Source organism: Rattus rattus, chromosome 6, assembly GCF_011064425.1.
Source record: "Rattus rattus isolate New Zealand chromosome 6, Rrattus_CSIRO_v1, whole genome shotgun sequence".
Classification (NCBI taxonomy): Eukaryota; Metazoa; Chordata; class Mammalia; order Rodentia; family Muridae; genus Rattus; species Rattus rattus.
Window position 1 is genome coordinate 133,999,063 of NC_046159.1, and position 24,348 is coordinate 134,023,410.

Below are 24,348 nucleotides of genomic sequence, written 5' to 3' on the forward strand. Positions count from 1 at the left end.
ATGTCCTTAAGAGTGAAACAAAGATCAGTCTGTTAGAATGCAGACAGGAACTTACCGTGGCTGCTCCTGCTACAATCACATGGGGCTTCGAAACCGCGTCCTAAAGGAAGAAAAGCCTTATAGCTATGCTATATCCAGGTAGACGACTGAATGTAAGCAACAACAGTCACGTGACTCATACATGCTCTTGACAAATGTACTCTAGTTTATAGATCGCTTCAAAGCTTACATGGCTATATGGTCACAGTGCATGGCAAGACACTTGTGCAGTTAATCCTCTAGTATTCTTACACACACACACACACACATACACACACACACACACACACACACACACACGCATACGCACAGGCACACTACTGAAATCGAACATGACCTACTATTATTCAGAATTCTGAGTCAATTTCTTAGAGTAAAGCTCCAGTGTATTATGTCAGTCAATTAAGAAGTATTCATGGAAGTCTACAGGGTACACAGTGTAAGTGTTAAACAAACTATAGGATCAGTGCCCTAAGGAAACATAATCTGTCAGGAAGGCTAAATCTAACATATATTTAACAAAATATACTGGTGATTACTAAAGACCACATGTGGGGAGACAAAGGAAAAGTCTCTAGAAAGGCTCACAGCTGCACAAGGCACTACTTCCAACCCAGTGAGCTCATATACTAGCACACGGAGATTTGTAACATTGACACAGTGCTGAGTTTTTAGTATCCGCTCTTAAAATGTCTCCTTTCAAAATAGATTCCTACTGCCTTGTGAGACAGGCAGGGGTGATGTTAAGTTGTTCAGTAAGGACCATCCAGAAAAACAGTAGGGTATTCCTCAGCAGGACAGGAGTAGTCAGAATACCAATAGCCTAACCTAGGAATCCAATGCATCTTCTGCCACTCAGAAGACTGATGCTGAAACAGTGTGAGGAAACAAAAAAATAAGCACCACGTTTAATTAATCATGTCACTGACATCAATCTTAGTTGACAACTGCTATTTCTTATCATGAAGGTAATTCGTGTTGACCATGGTCCATTTCCCTTCAGCTGGATAAGACTGTAGTTTATAGCACCATATTTCTTTCTTTTTCCTCATCCCCAGGTAGCTTCCTTTCTCGTTCTTCAGAACAGTGGTTCCAAGCCTACCATTCCACTTGCTCTCCTCCAGCAGAGTCTGACCCTTCAACTTTATACAGAAACAAGAATTGAGACAGCGCATGCGCTCCGCTCTCCCACACGATGCCGCCCGCTTCATCTCCACATTCAGTCGCCTATCTTCCTCTAATAGAAAATGGACTCCATGTCTCAGTCCTAGCCCCAAACTCTTTTCTCGAGTTCCCCTTTCAGCTCTGATCCATATGTCGCCTCCGAAGCTCCTAATATCAATCCTGTCCTGCTCTGCCTTTCTTCTTCCTTCGACCTCAAAGTACTAACTGATCTTTATGCTTCAAAGCCTGTCTTCCCGGCCTGCCTCATTTTCTGCAACCTCCTCAACTTAAGAGCACAGGCTTACTTGGATGAATACTCTGTGTTCTGTGCCAGTTTCTCTTTCTCAGGCCTAGGCCTCACTTCACCAGGCTTTCGGTTTGGACTAAGCCATCCATTCCCACTAATGAACCCCGAGTTGCCAATCCCAGAGGTTCGTTCATCTTACCTAGTTAACATCACATCACGGCCCATCCTCCACTGAAGATGCCTTCTCCCTGCACTGTAACAGCTCAGTCCCTCCACTCTTTCCCCTTCCGCTGCCATTTCTAGATAATTCAATTCCCCGGAAGCTTTCCTCTTTCATCTCTAAATTCTGACATATTCAAGTTTTTCTATGCAAATGCCTTCTAATGACACCTTAATCTATACCAAAACTCATCAAATCAACTAATGTAGCTTCGGCTTGATTTTCGCTCACTTAACAAACCCATCATATGCAGCTGGTTTCTTCACAGGTGAGCTTGCTGTCCTATCTCTTTTCTGCTATATCTTGGCATTCTTCTCCTAACTAGTTTCAATAGATGTCTACTACCCTCAAAATTCAAAACATATTCAATCTAATGGCCTTTAGAAAATCCACTCTAAAGTATCTAGAAGCACAGGCGAATAAAGTTAGTGTTGTTTAGACTATATCTTAGTAGGTAGCTATCCTATGCATTATCAAGTCTCCCCCAAATAAAAAGAAGTAAAACCAAAGTGTGATCTCCAGGCACGCTCAGACTGCTGCCGGTCCCCTGAGCAGGCTGCACCTGTTCTCCACTGTGGTCCATACATTTGAACACGTATCTCAAACAAATGAATTACAAACAGAGGTGAGGTTTCAACATGACCTAAAAAGCTTATCTGTCCCATAGTGTGGTTCAGTTTTAAACAGCTATTGTAAGTCAAGGAGGGTGAGTTGGTGTAAAAATGTCATTATGTAAAACATGTCAACACTTCTAAACATTGCTTTATTCATGACAAATGTAAACAGCTTTAGGGAAAAAATACAGGCTTCATCTCTACAGCATCATGGAGACCACTGTAGAGACTGCAAGGTGGACTTAGAAGAGCCCACGAACTTTCTGACACCAAGAACACACTTGCTGTTCTAATTTATCTCCACAGATTATGGAAAATAAAAGCAATGATACAATCAAAAAAGTTTATAAAGTTGGAGATTTAGCTCAGTGGTAGAGCGCTTGCCTAGGAAGCGCAAGGCCCTGGGTTCGATCCCCAGCTCCGAAAAAAAAAAAAAAAAAGTTTATAAAAGTAAATGCAAGTTAGTTCCTTTTAGTCCCTGGTTATAAATAAGGAAACCTCAGAAAGATGCCAAGAAAACAGGTTTTGTTGGAAGATTATTTGTGTTTATTTAGCTTTAAGATAGGTACTCACTATACACCTCAGCCTTGCACCAAATCAATCAATCTCAATTGCTCAATTGATGTCTCTCCTCTCTTCTCTCCCTACTCCAGACACCCCCGCCCCCCAACCAGCACTTGGACTCAGGGTTTAATGCATGCTAGGCAAGTCCCTTACCACTGACTTCTATGCCCAGCATCTGACCTCACCTTGACCCTTCTTTCTTGTTGTGTCACCCCAAGTTTGAATTCCCTGTGTGACAGCAGTAAGAGAGGACCTCATACATGGAGAATCTAAGTATTATCTACATGGTGATAACAGGCAGAGATATTTAATAACACTTACTCATCTTAGCCAAGGACCTGAATCAATCTCACACACCTTAGAAAAAAACCAGTTTCTCATTGGCTTGTTAAATTTGGTTACACACCCAAAAGCCTGTTTTCAGATACAGACCTCAGTCCACAACTTGATACACTGTTTCATAGAACCATTAACTTCTGGATGCCAAAGAAAATCCTAGGAGAAGAGTTAGAAGTAAAAAAAAAAAAAGATAAAAAAATAAGTACTTTCATTTCCATTATTCAAAATAAGTATTATCACTTTCCTAGAGAGGGTTTGAGAGTAAATTACCAGGTTGTCGAGGACATCTTCACCTGTCATCTCAATTTGGACAAGAAGGTCATGACAGTTCTTCCGTCTCCTCTCTACTCCCCACATTTGAGCAGAACAATCCCTACTCAAATCCGGTAACTGTCCTCAGAATAGTCCCCTGAACTTGACGGAGTCAGCATGTGCCTCTGCCTGCCCTTCCACTTTCCTGCTAGGTTCTGCTCCCCTGACTTTTGGCTCAGTCGCTCCACCTGCAAAGCTACTTCCATCTTGGCTCCTACAAGACACCCATCTTGCCTCCTACACCCAAAATCTCCCGTCGCTCCTGCAGGCTGTCATCTGTATGTGCTCCTGGAAGGCACCCGTCTCCTCCTGCAAAGGCACCCATCAAACTCCTGCAAAATCACCCATCGCTCCTACAAGTCACCAGTGCGCTCTGGAAAACACCCGTCTCGCTCCTCCTCCAGGGTTTTGCATTTTCCGTCTTTTGCCCACAATATTTGTGGCTTCATCCCCTGAACTTGGCTCATCCTCCTTACCCTTGAGGTCTTGATGAAAGCACCGGTTGGTCACAAGGAAAACCACTGCTCATCCTTCCCTGTGTATAGCCCTTCTGCCCTGCTCTCACTTTGCAGTTATCCTACCCTACTTACATTCGTGCAGGACTACAATGTCCTACAACTTCTTTAGGCTAAGGACATTCTTTCTTGTATCTATACAGAAAATTTACATATATTCTTAAGTATCTGTCATTAATAATTTATTTTATATTAAATTACATAGCAAACCACAATAAAGCTAATATGCTGCCTGCTTTCAAGCATTTCTGGGGTCTGGAGGCAAGGTCTTCCTCCTGTGCCCTGGCTATCTGTGATTACTGCATCCCTGTACGTTTGGGATCACACACACGAGCCACTAGACTGGCTTCCCGAGTTTCCTGATGCTTATATTTTGAAACAGATTCGCTCTATTTTCAAAGCTCAGTGTGGCAAAATACATTTTCTAAAAGTGAAAGTGATAATTTTGGGTACACACTGTCTCTGACTTTTCTTTACTGACCCATGTAAAAGTTGAGCTTCTGACAGTCTCTCTGAAGCTGGGTAGGTCTGACTCTCAACTCTTATAGACTATGATAGAGACAAAGGCCTGTAATTTTTCTTCTTTTATTAAGAAATGTTTCTTTTTCTTATGTAAAACATCCTGATTAGTTTCCCCTTCCTCTACTCCTCTCAGGTCCTCCTTGCCTCCCTACACATGTTCTTGAACAGACATTAATCCTGAACTCACACTGGTTTCAAATTACTATACAAGATTATTGCTTCCTGGACAAAATTTTGAGAGCCCAATATTTTGTTATTTCATAAAAAGTTTTCATAGACATTAACCCTACTACTTCCCTCTCTAGATATACTAAAAAAGAGTGCACTGAAATCTATTTATTATAGATACAATGTACAGAGTATTAGCTGATCTACAAATAAATTTACCTTTGAATATAACTCCAACATTTGATTTATTAGCAAAACTAACTTACCACTTTAAGGGATGCAACTTTGTCTTCAAAAGGAATGTTTTCATGCTGTGTAGGAAGGAGGCAACAGAGAAGCTTTAGTCCATAAGTGTTTCTGTGGTATAAATTCATCATCTTGCTATCTTTCCAGTGACATTTTTTCTTATATATAGAACTTTCTCCTACATTAAGTTAATAAAGATATTCTTTTTTTTTTCAAAAAGTTTCAAAGTTTTGACCACTTGAAATTCACCTAAAAATTATTTTATTTGATGATGAATGTTACCAAGTGCTTCAGCAAAGTTAATAAACAGACCTGCCTACACTCAGGACTCTTCAGTAGTATGTGCATGTGGATAAGCTTTTGTGTGTGTGGGGGGGGGAGCATATGTGTGCACATGTATGTGTATGTGTGTGGGGGTGTGCATGGGTGCGTATCTTTTTAGAACTCCCTGTTTTAGTAATTTGGTTTCTTTGTTTAGCCTACTCCATCACTGTGTTACCTTTATTACAACAGTTAAGATAAATGTTTGTATTATAGAACAGATCCTTATTCTGAAGATATGCTGGAGTTACTGATACCTTTCCTCATAAAATGTAAGATAAATCCACTGGTTGCACAACACATTCTGTTAGACTTTACAGGAGTTATATTGAACCTATGGGCCAATCTGGGTTTAACTGACTTCTTTACAATGTTGAGTTATTTTACCAAGGTCATATCTACTACTGAGTCCCATCACTTTAAACTGTCTTTCAGCAAAGTTTCGCCTAGTTCTTGTGCATACAGAAACACCATCTTTACTGGTTGCCCTTTGGCCCCCCCACTCCTTTTTTGTAGCTGAGTAAAACTTTAAAAGTTTTGGTTTTGTATTACTACGGCAGAGACTGTAATTGGACTTTAACCTTTATTTTAGCTGCGCATGTAATGTTCATGTTTACATGTCCACCTTCTGACCAGCTACCCTCCCTGACAAGAACATAGTTGCATCATGCAGGCTCCTGAGTCTTCTTGTCTCCAGACCTTCATCTTTACAGTTTTCAACTAGTCTAATAAAATGAGGAGGAACAGCAGCAATGAACACCATTATTCTCTCCTGATTTCAATGAAGATGTGTCTAACATTTCACCATTGAGAAATTTTCTGTAGGCTTCTGGGACTTTTATCAAGTTAAGCTCGAACATAAATGGCCTAACAGAGAAAGAATGACACCAGTTTCCTGACACAATTGAGACATGCTTGCTAATGGAGTGATATGTGGTTAAAAAAACCCAAACATGTTCCAAGTGTGATCCAATCAGCTCTCACAGTTACCAAACTCAAGGCTACAGAGTCGGAATGGCCACAGGTTAGCCATGCTGGTTAGTTTTATTTGCTTGCCCCTCCTTCATTGAGAGCAATGGGATAATTCTGCACGAATTTGTCAATGTTTTGTTATGTTAATCTTCACTAATCTTAATGTTAAGGGTAACATCCCAATTTTTCCATCTTCTCAGCGATTTGACCATTTGTCATTAGAAAATAACTTTCTGTGGTGATAATGCTTTTACCTCAGTATCTATTTTGTCCTATATTAATACAGCTTCCTTTTCTTCAGCAGGAATTTGCTCACTACTCTTTTTCGTAACGAATACCTTCATGTTTTTTTTTACTTTTATTTTAGGGATACTTTACTAAGCAGGTTCCCCTCTGTCCCTCAGCTCACACCTCCTTAGGTCCCCACTGTCCCTCAGCTCACACCTCCTTTAGGTCCCCCCTGTCCCTCAGCTCACACCTCCTAGGTCCCCACTGTCCCTCAGCTCACACCTCCTTAGGTCCCCACTGTCCCTCAGCTCACACCTCCTTAGGTCCCCACTGTCCCTCAGCTCACACCTCCCACTGTCCCTCAGCTCACACCTCCCTAGGTCCCCACTGTCCCCCCGCTCACACCTCCCTAGGTCCCCACTGTCCCTCAGCTCACACCTCCTTAGGTCCCCTCTGTCCCTCAGCTCACACCTCCTTAGGTCCCCTCTGTCCCTCAGCTCACACCTCCTTAGGTCCCCACTGTCCCTCAGCTCACACCTCCTTAGGTCCCCACTGTCCCTCAGCTCACACCTCCTTAGGTCCCCACTGTCCCTCAGCTCACACCTCCTTAGGTCCCCACTGTCCCTCAGCTCACACCTCCTTAGGTCCCCACTGTCCCTCAGCTCACACCTCCTTAGGTCCCCACTGTCCCTCAGCTCACACCTCCTTAGGTCCCCACTGTCCCTCAGCTCACACCTCCTTAGGTCCCCACTGTCCCTCAGCTCACACCCCCACTGTCCCTCAGCTCACACCTCCTTAGGTCCCCACTGTCCCTCAGCTCACACCTCCTTAGATCCCCACTGTCCCTCAGCTCCACCTCCTTAGGGTCCCCACTGTCCCTCAGCTCACACCTCGCCAGGTCCCCACTGTCCCTCAGCTCCACACCTCCCAGGTCCCCACTGTCCCTCAGCTCACACCTGGGCTAGGTCCCCACTGTCCCCTCAGCTCACACCTCCCAGGGTCCCCCACTGTCCCTCAGCTCACACCTCCTTAGGGTCCCCACTGTCCCTCAGCTCACACCTCCCAGGGTCACCACTTTGTCCCTCAGCTCACACCTCCTAGGGTCCCCACTGTCCCTCAGCTCACCTCCTTGGGTCCCTCTGTCCCTCAGCTCACACCTCCCAGGTCACCACTGTCCCCTCAGCTCACACCTCCCTAGGTCCCCACTGTCCCTCAGCTCACACCTCCTTAGTTCCCCCCTGTCCCTCAGCTCACACCTCCTTAGGTCCCCACTGTCCCTCGGCTCACACCTCCTTAGGCCCCCCCTGTCCCTCAGCTCACACCTCCTTAGGTCCCCACTGGCCCTCAGCTCACACCTCCTTAGGTCCCCACTGTCCCTCAGCTCACACCTCCTTAGGTCCCCACTGTCCCTCAGCTCACACCTCCTTAGGTTCCCCCTGTCCCTCAGCTCACACCTCGCTAGGTCCCCACTGTCCCTCAGCTCACACCTCCTTAGGTCCCCACTGTCCCTCAGCTCACACCTCCTTAGGTCCCCTCTGTCCCTCAGCTCACACCTCAGGTCCCTCTGTCCCTCAGCTCCACACCTCCCAGGTCCCTCTGTCCCTCAGCTCACACCCCGCTAGGTCCCCACTGTCCCTCAGCTCACACCTCCCTTAGGGTCCCCACTGTCCCTCAGCTCCACACCTCCAGGTCCCTCTGTCCCTCAGCTCACACCCCTAGGGTCCCCACTGTCCCTCAGCTCACACCTCCTTGGGTCCCCACTGTCCCTCAGCTCACACCTCCCAGGTCCCCTCTGTCCCTCAGCTCACACCTCCTTGGGTCCCCACTGTCCCTCAGCTCACACCCTCCAGGTCCCCACTGTCCCTCAGCTCACACCTCCTTAGGGTCACCACTGTCCCTCAGCTCACACCTCCCTAGGTCCCCACTGTCCCTCAGCTCACACCTCCTTAGGTCCCCACTGTCCCTCAGCTCACACCTCCTTAGGTCCCCACTGTCCCTCAGCTCACACCTCCCTAGGTCCCCACTGTCCCTCAGCTCACACCTCCTTAGGTCCCCCCTGTCCCTCAGCTCACACCTCCTTAGGTCCCCCCTGTCCCTCAGCTCACACCTCCTAGGTCCCCTCCCCACTGTCCCTCAGCTCACACCTCCTTAGGTCCCCACTGTCCCTCAGCTCACACCTCCTTAGGTCCCCTCTGTCCCTCAGCTCACACCTCCCTAGGTCCCCACTGTCCCTCAGCTCACACCTCCTTAGGTCCCCACTGTCCCTCAGCTCACACCCCCTAGGTCCCCTCTATCCCTCAGCTCACTCCCCCTTGGGTCCCCACTGTCCCTCAGCTCACACCTCCTTAGGTCCCCCTGTCCCTAGGTCCCCACTGTCCCTCAGCTCACACCTCCTTAGGTCCCCACTGTCCCTCAGCTCACACCTCCTTAGGTCCCCACTGTCCCTCAGCTCACACCTCCTTAGGTCCCCACTGTCCCTCAGCTCACACCTCCTTAGGTCCCCACTGTCCCTCAGCTCACACCTCCTTAGGTCCCCTCTGTCCCTCAGCTCACACCTCCTTAGGTCCCCACTGTCCCTCAGCTCACACCTCCTTAGGTCCCCACTGTCCCTCAGCTCACACCTCCTTAGGTCCACTCTGTCCCTCAGCTCACACCTTCTGGGTCCCCACTGTCCCTCAGCTCACACCTCCTTAGGTCCACTCTGTCCCTCAGCTCACACCTTCTGGGTCCCCACTGTCCCTCAGCTCACACCTCCTTAGGTCCACTCTGTCCCTCAGCTCACACCTTCTGGGTCCCCACTTCATCAGTGCTGTTTCAGCACGGTGGATAAGGGAAGGCTGGGGCTGGGGGTGAGTGGGGCAGGCCAACTACTTTACCTTATTTCCTTCTTCTTTAAACTGGGGGTTAATGATTTTTACAAAAGAATAAAATAATTGACGGATCCTGGAATCTCCAATAAATGCAATGTGTTTATCTACAAGGCAAGTCTTTGCTTCACTGAAATGAAAAAAATTAATAAAGCCAACATAATTAAAATAGAAAGAACATGGCTTAATAATAACAATATTTTTAAAAAGGTCAAAACAGTACAAACTGTTAGGCAATCACACAGCTTTAGAATTAGGTGGCCAGGTTTGTTTGACTTACTACCTTATTACCAACTAAGTCACTAATAACACCTTAGCATTACACGTCGAAGACTCCAACTGTACTGGCCTTTATGCTATTACTCAGAGTGTTTGAGGGGCCAGGCACCCAGGTGCAGAACAGGTCCTCTCCCACATCCTGTCCTGGTCACCTGTTACCTGAGATAAAGTTGTTTTGTCAAAGTCCTTCCTCTAAGGCTTCAGGGCAGCAGCCTACACTTGGAATCAGCTCCACCCCTGCCCAGCCCAGCCCAGTTTTCTATCAGGAAGTCTCCAGCCCACCGCCATCCTGTACAGAAAAATACTATATATGCTTTACCCCTGCCTCTCGCTATATATTAAGATTAATGCTAGGAGAGAAAACAAGCGAAGGGAAGATATTTTACCTTATTTTGTATTTATGCATCATACAACTGTGAGGTTGCCAAACTTTTTCTCCAAGAAATCTGCCACTCGAGAGAAGGAATTCACACGAATCATTGCCTATGACAGTAAAGCATGTGGTGTTGTAAACATTAGTATTTATTTACTTTATATTTTCCTTGTCCTGTCCTAGTTAGTGTCTGTGAAATCAGGCAGTAAAGTTTTCTGGTCGTCCTTATGCCTTCCAGATGCACGCAAACCTTTCATGAGAACCACGGTCCACATCAGCGCACTGGCAAACACCTTCCCACTTTACCCTTAGGGGACTTTTTCTTCTTTTTAATTACAAATGGATTCTTCTCTCATACAATAAATCTCAACCACAGTCTCCCCTCACTCTACTCCTCCTAGCCCACCCCCACATCCCCTCACCCTCAGGCCCATCCCCTCCCTCTCTGTTTCTTCTTCAGAAAGGAGCAGGCCTCTGAGAGATGACAGTCAAAACAAGGTAAAACAAGACAGGGTAAAAGCCCTCCTATGGGGGCTGGGAAAGCCAACCCCACAGGAGGAAAAGAGTCTCAAGAGCAGGCAAATGAGTCAGAGACACCATTCCCACTTTTAGAAGTCTTCCAAGAATTCTGAGCCAACGGCCATAATACATATGCAAAGGACCTGGTGCAGACCCATACAGGCCCCATGCTCCCACCTCTGTGAGCCCTGGTGAGCCCTGCTTAGTTGATTAAGTGGGCCATGTTCTCCTGGTCTCCTTCATTCCCTCTGACACCTATAGTCTTTCCTCTCCATTTTCCTTGGACTTCCTGATTGCGGAGGCGAGGGACCAGAGGGAGACCTGCAATTTTGACTTCCTCTCCACATACTGTCCGGCTGTGGGTATGTGTACCCCCTCCCATCTGATGCCAGAGGAAGCCTCTCTGATGACTGTAAGGAACTTCTAATCCTTAAGTGCTATGGCCACCATTTTGGCGGCTTCTTCTATTTCCACTTTCTTTGTTCAGACATCTCAGTCTGAAGCGGGCTTTTATAGCATGTTGTCAATCCTGTTCCCGAGGAAAACAAATGTGTAAGGGTGATAAGAAGGACTTTGGGACTGACCTCTGTACAGCCACATGTGTGTTCTTACACATGCATGCACGGGCACATCTAGAAACCTGGTTTTAAACTGAGGTTGAGAGCTGCCTGGCTAGGAACTCCTTCTAGCTCTGTATAAATCAGGAGAGCCACTTTACCCTTTGGCCATTTTATTTTACTTTAGCCAAATACACTGGATCAAAAGGATGAAAGGGAGATATTTGCATTAACTGCACATTGTAGGAAAGCAGATTTTCAAGTTAACCTCTAGTAGTTCCTTATTAAAGTTAACAGCAAGCTAAATTTGGTTTATAAATATAGTTACTTCAGGTTGCACTAAGGGGTCTGGTTAAAGGTACACAGGAGAACTGACAAGCAACCAGTACTGAGGCACTGGGCTTCGAGTCAAGGACCACCAAGCTGGCTGCTGTTTCTATCTGCCAGGGTACTGGGTCCACGCCAGGGCTCCCTGAGCCGTGCAGGAACAGTCCACACTGGACCACAGTGTCACAATCACACCTTCCTTTCTCAATCTAGTTATTTATTTATCTGCCCTGGCATAATACACGTGAGAAGAACAAATGTGCAAGGCAGGACAGGCCAACACAGAAGTGCTATTGTCGCAGTATCCCAAACAAAATGAAGGGAAAATTCACAACACTGCACCACCTTGCTGGTGAGAAACTGGCTAACAAATGCAGGATACCATGATTAAATTTTGGCATTATAAATGTACCCTAAGCAAGAGTTTTTTATTTCAAAGATTTTAATAAGCTATCTCTAAATATAAATAGTTCTTAATTTTTTCCAATTTTAAAACCTAATTCTAGCTCAAAAAAAAAAAAAGCACAAAAGTAACCAAAGATGAATAAAAGAAGAATAATTGTGGAGAAACTCAATGCAGTTATTTTCCTGAGAACAGCACCCCTGCAAGTACTCCTTTATGGTGGCCCCATAGCAAAATTCCTAATCTAAATTAGGGTAAGTTTAAAATGAGAAAGAAAATGTGATTCTTATTGCATTTCTACCTTTTTAGATATACATATAAAATCAACTTATAAGTTAGTAGCAACTAGTTTTAAAGGAATGAGTTATGAGTTGCGAAAGCGAGGTATTGAGCTTACGGTGTGTTCCTGTCCTTTATTATTATTTAATGAAAGTCTCAACAAAAACACTTAGTGTCTCCATGCGGAGACAGAAGCGCCATGCCCATAGCTTAAACAGTCCTTTCTTTCGCTGGACGCCGTGACATGCAGAGTTCCTTCATTCTTGGTGCCACTGCCCACACCAGGCCCTCAGCTCATCTACTGAAAAGGCAGCTGGGCTCCTGTCCTGAGCACATTGAGGAGAATTGGACAGCAGAGAGGACTTGAAGAGATCAGCAAACAAGCTCTACCAACACAGAGCTGAGTCTGAGAACAAACTTCCTTCTTATGCAAGCTGGTTGGTGATGACTTTGCTTAATATGTAAGAGTAGCCTTTTCACGTTTAGCAAGATAAAAATAACAGAAATAAGTATGTGTGGAATCTAATTAAAAAATAACATGATTTACAAAATTTTCTAAAATGACATATTCTAACGTGCATTCTCTTTTCTTAGCAAGGAAATACTTTCAGATCAAATCACTAAATGTATATCTAACTATTAAGACAATGTCCCACATTTTAAAATTCTGTATACTATACGTAAATCCTTTCCAACTGTATCAAGACAAAACAAAGAAATCTCTGGTTGCTATTTTCAATTGTCTAATATAAATCAGATAGTTACTTTAATATAGCCAACTTGGGCCACAAAAACACAGAGAAATCAAACTAGGAATACAGCTTTTAAAAGGCAATTCTAAAAAGGCTGGCTCCAACATTCACATTATCTAGATGGTGGATCACTTCTTCCTTATCCTATTATTACTAGAATAATACTTCCAGTCAGTGGCTGTAGATATTCATTTGAACGCGTAACTTTTTTTTTTCAACAAGAGAAAGGATAAAGCAACTAAACAAGCAAACCAGGAAACTGAAAACATGCCAGCAGCAACAACTAAAGCAAGCCTTCAATGTCTTTCATAAACCACAAGCTGTGTTTTCCTTTGAACAAAATATCACTAGGACACTTACTGCCTTTAGACTGAGTCACCCTACTAAAACTGTATTGCCTACTACTAACCATGAAAATACCACACTATACAGTGTACACATGATATGCTCCAGAGAGGACTATGTCTAAGATGCAGGTTCACTCTGTGCTGGAAACATCACTTAAATGTTCCTCTCCAAAGCTGAGCATATCCAGGGACTCTAACAGCTTCACACAGACATATGTGTAAGCACAACACCGCTGCACATAAAACATAGAAAAGTTTAAAAAGTTTAAGAAAGAAACAAACAAAACAGAAAGCTGAGCACAGTAATGCTAACATTCGGGAGCAGAGGCAGGAGCACTGGCATTTGCTTAGTGATGGAAAGGAAACTGATTTCAAGAAACGTAAGAAGTTTGAAGGAAGTTAGCTTTGCCACTGTAAACATCTGCTTAAGGGTTCAGACACTAGCCTCTAGCCAGAAGTCATGCTTTTCTCTATAATCTTGGAGAAGATGGAGATTTTTAAGAAGGCACTTTAAAGCTCATTCTAACATACTATATGAAATATTAAAAGTTCAAAAAACTGCTTCTTCCTAAAATTGAGAATAGAACACAAAATTCACTTCAAGTCACACCAAACCAAATAAATTTTGCAGGGGCACTCACCCAATAGGTATCTATAGAGTTCCTACTGTGTGTTAGGCTCTGGCTATTTAAAATTGGTTAAGATCCACTTGTGTGTGTGTGTGTGTGTGTGTGTGTGTGTGTGTGTGTGTGTGTGTAAGAGAACAAGACTGATTCTTCCAAGCACTACCTGGTACGTATGGACAAGTTGCCTTGGCAGACACTGAACTGCTCACTCCCACTACTGTGAAGACAACATTGGAGTCAAGTATTAAAAAAGCCCTGGAGTCTTTTCTTTCAAGGGAAGAGAGAATGTTGTAGGCGGAGAGAAGCAGAAAAAGCAAAAGTGTTTTTACACTGTAAGCTCAATGCTTAGGAAGAATGTGAGGGTACCAAAAGAACACCATGCTTTTAAGTTCTATACATGCGACCTCTAGAAAATTATTTCTTGGTCTGAAAATAAATGGGCAAATGCTTTACTGGTAGTAAATTAGTAGTTCTAAATTATCTAGCATTAGTAATTAAGTTCTTCTTCCATAGAGCTTCCATGAAGCTCTAAGAAAGGCAGTCTACACATAATGGCACCAGGCACACTGACTGGTGCTAAATCATAGCTCAGCCACTGACTAGCTGTATATTCTTAGGCAATTTACTTAACCTTTCTGGCTTCATCTTTAAAATGTAAATAATTCTCTAATTCACTGAATCTAAGACACATCATTATTTTTTCATAGCAGGAAAAAAATGTTACCAATTAAACTTTGACATGCAATCAAAGTTTTAAAGACTCTTCTTGATTACGGAAATGTTAAAAGGGGGGGAGATGAAATACTGTACCTCACAGAGGCTCTAAAGATGGAATGAAGTATGAAAAGCCTTTAAACACTGCCTGCAGACCGGAAGTGCTCAATGTCATGCACAGTACTGGGAAGTTTTACTTTCTAAAATGTGTAGTTCTTTAAAGTTGAATAATTTTTAAAGCAAGAGGGGTGTGTGTGTGTGTGTGTGTGTGTGTGTGTGTGTGTGTGTGTGTACACGCTTGATGTGTATTCATACTCACATACCCAAGATCCTAATGTCTAGTTCCTCTAAGACTGCAAGTCCATTCTTGTTCCAACTACTTCTACGTGATTCAAGTGTATGTTTATCTGTGAAAGGCACTGCACCTGACATGGTTTGACACTGCCACGGCTGCAATGTTCCTGGTAAGATGTTTAGTTTTCCCTGCACAGACTCTGGTGCACGTTCTTGATATTCAATCTGGGCAAGTCCCCATGGCAGGTGCACTGCTTCACACTCAAGGCACTGAAGTACCTCTGGAAACTCATGACTCCCTTCTGGAGGAGACTTTACAACCCGAGACTGCTACACTGACTCATAAGGCCCCATCTGACATTCTATTTTCCCCGGATGATGACAGACCTTGGCAAGATGCACAATATAAATTTAAAAATTAGTATTCCAAACTTAGCAAAAGACAGCAAGCACAATAAAAAGACAAGTAGGCAGGGCAGATGTTTACATTTGGGACAACAACGTTGCAGTTATAAACTTTAGCTCCACTGACATCACAAACCTCAAGTTGAGTTAGATGACAGTCATCTCATACCAAACTAGCATAAAAAGATTAATCACATTAAAAGAAACATGTTTTCCTAGTTATCAAAAGTCGTTGCATAAGTACTGCTAATTGTATTGTAAATATGAAAATGTAGGCTTTCTTGCTGGCAGCTGTAGAAGTTAAGGCTCTGATAGGTCATCTGCCACGAATCTATAGAGGACTGGAGAATTGCCACAACGATATAAGGACTCTATCTTTTTAGTTCAATTTAGTAATTTGTAAGATAATATATTTGTAAGATACAGTTATGATACTAAAGTGTAATGTCTGGAAAACTCCAGAGTAGGCAGAAAGCATCGAGTTTGACCAAAATGGCCTCCACTTTGAGAGACCACGTGAAATGGGAAGACAGCTCAAATTCTAGTACTTTGGTGACTGGGTTGTCCAGTATAAATGTGCCCAGTGCTAATGTGCACGAGGCTATCACATTTGACTATCTCACAGTCACCAAGAGCTGTCCATATAATGACTTTGATGGTACCAAAGGTCAAAGTCAAATGATCCTACCATTATAATTTTCTTCCTACTGTCAGTGGCTGACTGTCCTCGTGGCAGTTTTTCATAAAATCAAAAAGGGGATCAATCAAAAAGACAAGCAAATATGCCTAGATAACTGGATAATTCCTTCTGAGGCGAGGTTATGGTTCCTTTCCAGCATCCCACCAGTATCTAAACCCATATTGAAGGCCAGCTTTCAAAAGGCTTATTACATGCTTCGCCCGCCCAACTCCTTAACTTAAGAAGCAACCAAAACCAAAACCCTTGCCTCAGTGCCTTTACTTTCAAAAGTGTGCAACCCAAACTCTTGAAAAGTGTTTGAAGGGCTGGTGGCACCTCCTCCAAGGGAGGGAGGTGGGCCATGGGCATCTTAAGTCAGACTGGCCCTCTGGCAAAGGCCAACAGGGGGCCCAAGCCGCTGTCCAACCGTTGGGCCCTTAAGTGGCAGGGCAAGAGGCAGACCCCTTGGGCGCGCAATGTGCGACCCCAGCGTCCCGGAGGCGGTGCCGCGGGCAGCCCCCCGGAGAGCCTCTGGTCCGACCTCCTGCACGGGAGCGAGGGCCGGGCACGGCTCCAGAGCCCTGCTTCAGCAGGAGGTGGACCCGAGGGCGGGAGGCTGGGGGCTGAGGGCTGCACGGCCCAGCCCGCTGGGGTCGGTCGGGGGGCACGTGGGGCGCCGCGGGGCCGCGGGGGCCACGGGCGCGTGGGCGTGCTGCGGCGGGGGCGGCCTCCCGCGCTCGGGGGCCGCGGCGCCGCCTCCCCGGCCGGCCCGGGCAGGGGAGGCCCGCTCACCTCGGTAGTGGCGGGACGCGAGGTGGCACGCGGCGAGCAGCAGCACGGCCACCAGCGCCAGCACCTTGGCGCTCCTCACGCTGAAGTAGTGGTTGATCTCCCGCTTGCCCAGGTTGTAGGCCAGAGCCGCCATCTTGGTTCCTCCATGACAACAGTGCGCGGCGGAGCGGGGAAGGGGCGCCGCGCAGGGGCAGCACTGGGGCGGCCGGCGCAGTAGCCAGCCGAGGAGCAGCCGCCAGCTCCCTTGCCCGTCGCCCGCACCGTCGGCCGAGGAGCCAGAGCCTGCGGCCTCGGTGCCGCCGGCCTTCCCCGTGCCCACGTCGGCCTCCCCCAAACCCCGCCGCCGTTGCTCCGCCGTGCCGGTGCCCCAGGCGCCCTGGCCGCCTGTCTCCTCCCCTTCCTCCTCCCTGGTAGCCTCCTGCCTTAATAGCAGCTGCGCGCCAGACGGGGGTCCGGATGCCCTGGGGCTCCTGGGGTCACTGGGCCCAGACGGGCCTCCGGGGTCACCGGGTCACAGGCGGCGGCGGACGGCGACGGCTGCACAGGCATTGGGGCTGTGGGCAGAGGGCCACGGCCTGCAGTCCAGCCCAGATGCCAGCTCTGGGGCTATGTCCAGGTGGACTGGCTGCTACCTGAGCGCAGGTTGGGGCAATAGAAGTACTGTTCCGGAAGAAAGTACACTCCCTGCTTCCCTATCACACCCTTTCTGAACTTTCTTAAAAGAGGCCACCCACGACTTATCTGGCAACTTCCTCTGCACCTAAGATGCTGGACAGGCGTTTGGGTGGCTGTAAATCCCAACACTCAACCCAAGAATAAGGCCCACGTCCACCCTTTACTATTCAACTGTCCAATGTCCTGTTTGTCCAGTTGCAGTGGGTGTAGATACATTCAGTACAGCGTATAAAGTACCTGACAGAGGCCTTAGTGTGAATGTCAGTATAAGAGCCCCACTTCTTTATGTTTACATAAAGGCTCTGTTGACACTAAGACTGGCCAGGGTAGCAAACTGGTTGCCTATGGGCAGTCCTGGCTCTTAAAACTTAGTTAATGTTTTGTGATTATCAATAGAACCAGTATTCTGTGTGTCCTTTGTTAAGGACTGTTATCCCCTTTGATCTTGAGATGACTTGCAGACCAGAATGGCTATTGACATTGTGGTTAGAAGAGTCATGGTTGAGTTGGAGGTGTTTGCAAGCGTTCTTTACACCTTCCACGCGTGTGCTTCTAGGCCCTTCTCAACATTCTAGAATGTTAGAGAGAAGGGACTTAGAGATCCTGTCGAGTCATCCCCGTCCTCTCCACTAAAGGATTTTTTTAAATTATATTTCCAGGCACGAGCGTCATATCATGAAAGATCCTTGTCGCTTAAATGAAATCACATACATCACTGTCATAGATATAATGCTAATAAGCAATAACGTTAAATAAGTGTACAAACACTTAGGCACTGTTCCCTGCAAATGGTCGCTTAATTTTGGCTCTTTTCTGATCTGAGGCTGATCACAGAATTGAATCAGATACAGCAACAACCAGATAACTGAGCTCACAAAATGTGGCTTGCCAATCATACCCTAGGCACATTCTATGATGTCATCAGCAGCAAATTAGAATTTCTGATCCACCTTCAATAACCAGTGTTAACCTACAGGGTTGACATAACGCTTGGCAAAAATAAAGAAGCCTGGCGTCATACTTGTGATTTCTAGAAGGCTTTCGGAGATACTGGGGAAATCTGGGAACCGACTTTGTCCCTTCCTCCATTTTACAGCTACCCCTCTAGCTATTCCTATGTTTCCTGGTAGATATTGCCACATAAGATGGCCCTTTCCTGTGTCATCTATAAATGGTCCCTCTCTCCTAGCTGCTGGCCTTTCCACTGATAAATGTCCCTTTTAAATTAAAACCACCATTGGCTTCTATGTTCCTTTAGAAAGAGTAGTTGAAATTTTCAGTTGCTTGGTTTCCATCCTGTTCTGAAGAACTAAATGGTTCTTTGCCAGTGCTATGAGGAAGGATTTCTTGTTAAATCCAAAGGACACTTTCCTTCCTTCTTCCCTTCCCTCCCTCCCTCCCTCCCTCCTCCCTTTCTTCCTAGCTTCAAATGCTATTGAGTATCATATTTGGTATTTATCCATCAAGTTTTCTTCCTTCTCTAGACCTACTTTTTTGCCCCTTCTTCAGAGCACTGGCCAGGTGCCGGTTGTTAGGCTGCTTCTGGTGATTCCTGTGGACCCATCCTCACCATCAGTTGGGTTCCCTATCCTCCTTAAGGGATCAGTTACCCTCTATTCACAGATATACACACAAGACTGTGTTGGGTCATATTCCTGAGTTTATCTTGTCCCTATAGAGCTGTCCTCTGCTTAGGATAGCTTTTCATTAGCGAATTGTTGGCATTTCTGATGTCAAATCATCCCTGGTCTTCTACTATCTACGTTTAACCTACAAACCTCATATACGGGATCAACCAAGCCAATGTCGACCCTGTCTTTAGTCTCTTCTAAATAGTTCATAAATCTGTTGCCCCTCCCCATCTCCTAGATGTTGCTTGAGTGAAATGTGCTTTTCTTGCTGAATGCTAAAATCATGGGATTAATAGTCTTCTGCTTATTTGTCTAACTCTAACGTATCTAGAATGTTTAATTAATAGCTAGTTACTTCTTTTCTAATAACATTAAGGAAGAGGGAGAAGAAGAGAGATTGTTGGGGAAGGGCATCTGATGTTTCTTTCTCCTATAAATTACTTTAAAACAAGTCTCTCTCTCTCTCTCTCTCCCTCCCTCCCTCCCTCCCTCCCTCCCTCTCCCTCCCCCTCTCCCTCCCCCTTACTCCTTACTCTATCACATGGGCTTTTCTCTTTAACAATCAGACTCCTGAGAGGAGCACACCATGGCTGTTCCCTTGTGGACTGCTTATTGCTTTTGCGGGTGGAGAGTAGACAGGATCTCAGCACACAGTACCAGCTGCATTGACTTGTTATGCTACCCCCTCAGCTTCCCAGAGGCAAGGGTTATGAGCATGAACCACCACACCTGGTTTCACATGTTTAAATAGAGAAATGAGGAAAATGGAACTGTGCCTACTGTTTAAGTAAACATTTCTTAAAATGTCAGCCAAGGGGCTGGAGAGATGGCTCGGCAGTTAGGAGTGCTTGCTCCTCTTCGAGAAAATTACAAGCTGGTTTCCAGTAGCTATGTCACAACCTTCTTTACTCCAGCTCCAGAGAGTCCAACACTCTCCCCTGGCCTCTGTGAACACATAAGCACACGCAGACACATACGAATGAATGTTTTAAAAAGGAATATCTGTATATATAATGTAACATATATGTTTTATATCATACATGTATTTATATATAATGATTACTTAAGAAATCAGAAATAATGAAATTATCAAAACTATTTGAAATAAGAATTTATATCTACTCATTGCTAAGGATGGATCCTAAGTAAATGTGAAGTGCTTGATATGATATTCTTCTACTGATATGAGGTCATCAAAATCAAGACATTTAGAAGCTGAGCGTCTAAAACATGCACAGATTTCCTACTCTTTGAGCATGCAAGAATGCTTCAAATCATATATTCATGTGAGGACATTGGTTGGACCGTACATAATTTATAGGTATATGTGTACAAGTTGATGCAAGCTCAACTCTTTAACTGACATGCGTACACTGTCTGGGAAAATGGACTTAGTTATGAATCACCATGTGTGTTCTCTCTGCCTTCCCCAAAGCTCGTTCTTTCTCTTCAGAACCCACCCTCAGATTAGGTTCCAGCCTCTATTGGCCCACATTTCCACTTCCTCTCTCTCTTCTCCTTCCTAGTGACTTTCTTCTCCTCCTCTTCTCTTTCTTTAATTGCTACAAAAACCATTTGCCATGGCTGATATTGTCACTTCCCTGCTTTAAAACCTGGGTGGCTCTTCAGGGAACAACATGATTTCCAGCCTTCTAACATGTTGACGATAGTCTGTGATCAAACTCTAGCTCGTAGTTTTCTAGTTATGCTAAACTGGAACTAGCAACAGGACCTGTCTGTGGCATTTCTTTTTCTGTTCCTCTTAAATTTAAATGTGAAATGCCCTGCCTAGGCTCATGTACTTGAGCACTCGGTCAAAACTGAAAGTGCTGCTTTAGCAAGTTGTAAGTCTTGTAGACAGAGGCTTAGCTGCTCCACCTAGCACTGTAGAAGGATTGTAGGTTATCTTCATTTTAGACTCAGCCATTACTTCATGATCCTCAGTGATGTGGTCCAGCAGTCTCACAGCCCTGCTGCCACTGCCTGCCCTGTCGTACTGCACTACCTCCCCTGAACCATGAGCCAAAAGAAATACTTAAGAATATGGTCACAGTGATGAGTAAAAATAGTAACTAATTCAATAACCCTGGCTTGAACTATTTCTTTTTCTTCCCACCAATATATTAATTGTACTTATTTAAAATCTCTCTCTCTCTCTTGAAGATTTTGCTTCTTCCATTCAACTGTCCTGTGCTCCTAAGGGAGTATAGATCTTTCCCTCTCCAGATCCGTCATGGCACGTTCTTCATGTCTGTGATTCATGTCTGTGTGACCATTCTGCAGAAAGGCCAAGCCAATAAGAACACGCACCTCCCTCGTCTGCCATACTGTAGGCATGGAGACACCATTAGTTCTCTTTGGGGGAGAACTATCCAGTGCACCTGTCAGTCACCCAGTTATTGTGTTCATCTCCTTCACCACTTCCTTTGCTTGATTTCATATGGTAGAGCACAAATAATTAGTCCTTTCATGTCATTTTAAGGAGAAACATGTAAAAGACTCACGATAGATGAACATGAGATGAGCATCGAGAATCATGAGAATCATGACAACTTCTGTGTGTGGTCTTCAGGGAATGCAGCTCTAGGAAGGACTATTGCGTGATGAACTGGGGAAAAGTCCTTACAATATTGCTTTTAAAAATTGATGCTTACACATAGGCATATTGAAAGTTAAAGGTGAAAGCACCCAGAACATGATAAAGATTTATGCATGAAATTCTGTCTCAAGTTACCATCCTTTTCCCACCCAGGACAGAAGTCCACAAAGGATATCCCCTCTGTTCCCAGCTTGCAGCCATTCTTTTAGGCACAATCAGCAATTTCTCCCACCAGTGAGTCCATTTTGTTTGTTTGGTTTACAAACTGGAAAGGAAGACATGGTGCTCTGACAGTCACTATGCCCCGGATCTCCCTCATAGACTAAGAAACATTTGCTCTATGGAGTAATAAGTTCGAATAGCTGGAAATATACAGTTCACTCCTTCTAAAAGCCACACTGTCCTTCGGAGAAGGTGAATGTGACTATCTCACATTGTTTCTAAGGTAGAAGACTGTAGCCATTGATTGGATCAGAGCATGGCAACTGAAATCTGGAAAAGAAAATTTTAAATGATTTGCCTGCCTTCCCAGCCTCTTGGCCAAATGGCAGTAGCACTTTTCATTGAGCAGGTTAAGGACAGGCAATGGTGGTTAATTGAGTTATACTTGTTGCAGCTGAAATATCCAAACTGCGCTAGGCCTCAGGTAAGTCTAATGCTGTTAGGCGCTTTCTGCTCTTCACTGTATAATAGAATACCTGCAAATGTCTGTAAACAAATTAGGATTGCTTTTTGAGTGGGGCCATATAGCTCACAGGGACATGCGAAATGTATTTGGTAATGTCTGTAAAGCACTTGAAATGTTTTTTTTTCCCTTCCTTTAGCCACTTTTTCCTCAGGGATACTTTGCCCCCCATACTTCTAATTCCAACTCGTGCATTGATAAAGAGTCATTGTCTACTCAACACTTAGTGGGTTGCCCAAGATGACTCACGAAGCTTTTTACAACGCACCCAGAATTCACGATTCCATTTCTCACTGTGCAGATCTGCCTTCCTGACTTGTGACATTTAGATAACACTTTTAGCTTACAGGAGTGGCAGTTATAACTTTGTGGTCCTTAGGGAAAAACTTTTACTACGGGGGTAGAAGAATGTAGTAAAACAGAGCGTAGGTTTTTGAAAGAACATTTGGTACCTGACACCTGGCACTCACATTTATGAGCTAAACGATCTGGCAAATCACTTTACCTCCTGGACTCCAGCTCTCTCACCTGTAAAGTGAAGACAATGGCACCCGCCACTCAAGGCTGTTTGTATGTCTCGGGGAGTAATGTATAGTTCTTGACAAGTTAATGATGCCCAATGAAACCTCCTCCTTCCTTCAAAATTCATTGCAATTAGTCAACTTGAAAGCAATTGTTCTTAAATCTTCCCTCTGTCTATGCAGGCCAACTCAGAGATTGACTGATATTATTTAAAAAAATAGCCAAATCAAACACACATATGTTTATTTAAATCATTAAGTAGTCCTTGACTTAACCTTACAAAAAACAAAAAACAAAAAACAAAAAACAATCCAATATTAATGTTCTCACCTTTGGACAATTCACTAAACATCTTATTTCTCAGTTTTAAGTACTTTTGCTTAACAATCTAAACTCTTGAAAGTATGTCGTGTGCAAGTGCATGTGTGGATGCACACTCACGGGCGTGTGTGTGTGTGTGTGTGTGTGTGTGTGTGTGTGTGTGTGTGTGTGTGTGTGTGCTTGAGTGCTGGAGTTTGAATCTGGGCCTTCTGCATACCAGACAAAGTTTCTAGCATTGGACTGTGCCCCACTTTATAAGGAACTGTTCTGTGCGTGGGCAGACCGAGATTCAGTCTCAATATATTTTGGCTGGTTGTTTACATAGTTCAACAAGAGGTTCTAACTAATGAGATGTGCTTCCTTAAGTCAGTATCGATTCACTACGGAGGCCAAACAATTAAATTCTGCCAGGTAATTTCATTAGAGAATATTGGATTGGTGATTTAAATGTCTCTATTGTTTTTTCATCTATCCAAAGCCCAGGAAAGCAAGCCCACAAATCTACCCACCAAGATTTTGCCTTCATTACTTTTGGATTCTGGAAAATTCCTCTTTCCCTTGAAGTATTCAAACAAGCGAAAATACTCAGCTGACCACCAAATGATGTTGCTTCTCGCTGTTAGATTTTACCTATGAAATTCTCAGGTGACATTGGTAGGTACTGTCCTAAATGATACTCTGGTTAAATGTCATTTAATCTCAAATATGACTCCAGGTATTATCTTCTAAATTTCTTTTTTTCTTTTTGGTGTGAATTATATAATTTTGGAAGTTTTTTATTACCTTTTTATCGTGTGTTTGTGTGTGTGTGTCTGTCATCTGTCTGTCTGTCTATATGCATGCATACATGCCACAATGCACATGGGAACATCACAGAACAACTTGGAGGAGTCAGTCCTCTTTTCATGTTGTATGAGTCCAGGGCATTGAATGCTTTGCAGTTAGTGGATTTACCTGTTGAGCCATCCTGCCATTATCTATATCGATATCTAAACATCTATAATTATGCAACAGGTTTACTCATCTATTTCTATATCAATATCTCCACCATCACAACTGGACACAGTAATATTCTCTTTGAGAGAGAAGCACATGAGTTTGATTGCGTTTCTCTGGGAGTAAGAATGCACTATGGATGTTGAAGTCCGCCAAAGATCCTCAGATGGCTTTTAATGCCATCAATAATGGTAGGCTCTGACATATGCAGGCAAAGACTATTTTATGAATGAAA

At 44.5% G+C, this 24,348-nt stretch overlaps 1 protein-coding gene across 1 annotated transcript in view; it reads right to left on the minus strand.

Annotated features, from left to right (window-relative positions):
• Casd1 (CAS1 domain containing 1) overlaps nucleotides 1-17,488 on the minus strand; it is a 42,686-nt gene extending 25,198 nt beyond the window's left edge. Inside the window, exons 1-6 of the mRNA XM_032906975.1 lie at nucleotides 16,685-17,488; nucleotides 10,004-10,100; nucleotides 9,348-9,468; nucleotides 4,971-5,015; nucleotides 3,281-3,343; nucleotides 56-100 (exon numbers count right to left, since the gene is read on the minus strand). Of these exons, the coding sequence (XP_032762866.1) occupies nucleotides 56-100; nucleotides 3,281-3,343; nucleotides 4,971-5,015; nucleotides 9,348-9,468; nucleotides 10,004-10,100; nucleotides 16,685-16,817 (504 nt within the window). The 5' untranslated portion in view covers nucleotides 16,818-17,488. The remainder of the gene's footprint in view (nucleotides 1-55; nucleotides 101-3,280; nucleotides 3,344-4,970; nucleotides 5,016-9,347; nucleotides 9,469-10,003; nucleotides 10,101-16,684) is intronic.
• Between the last annotated feature and the right edge of the window lie 6,860 nt (nucleotides 17,489-24,348).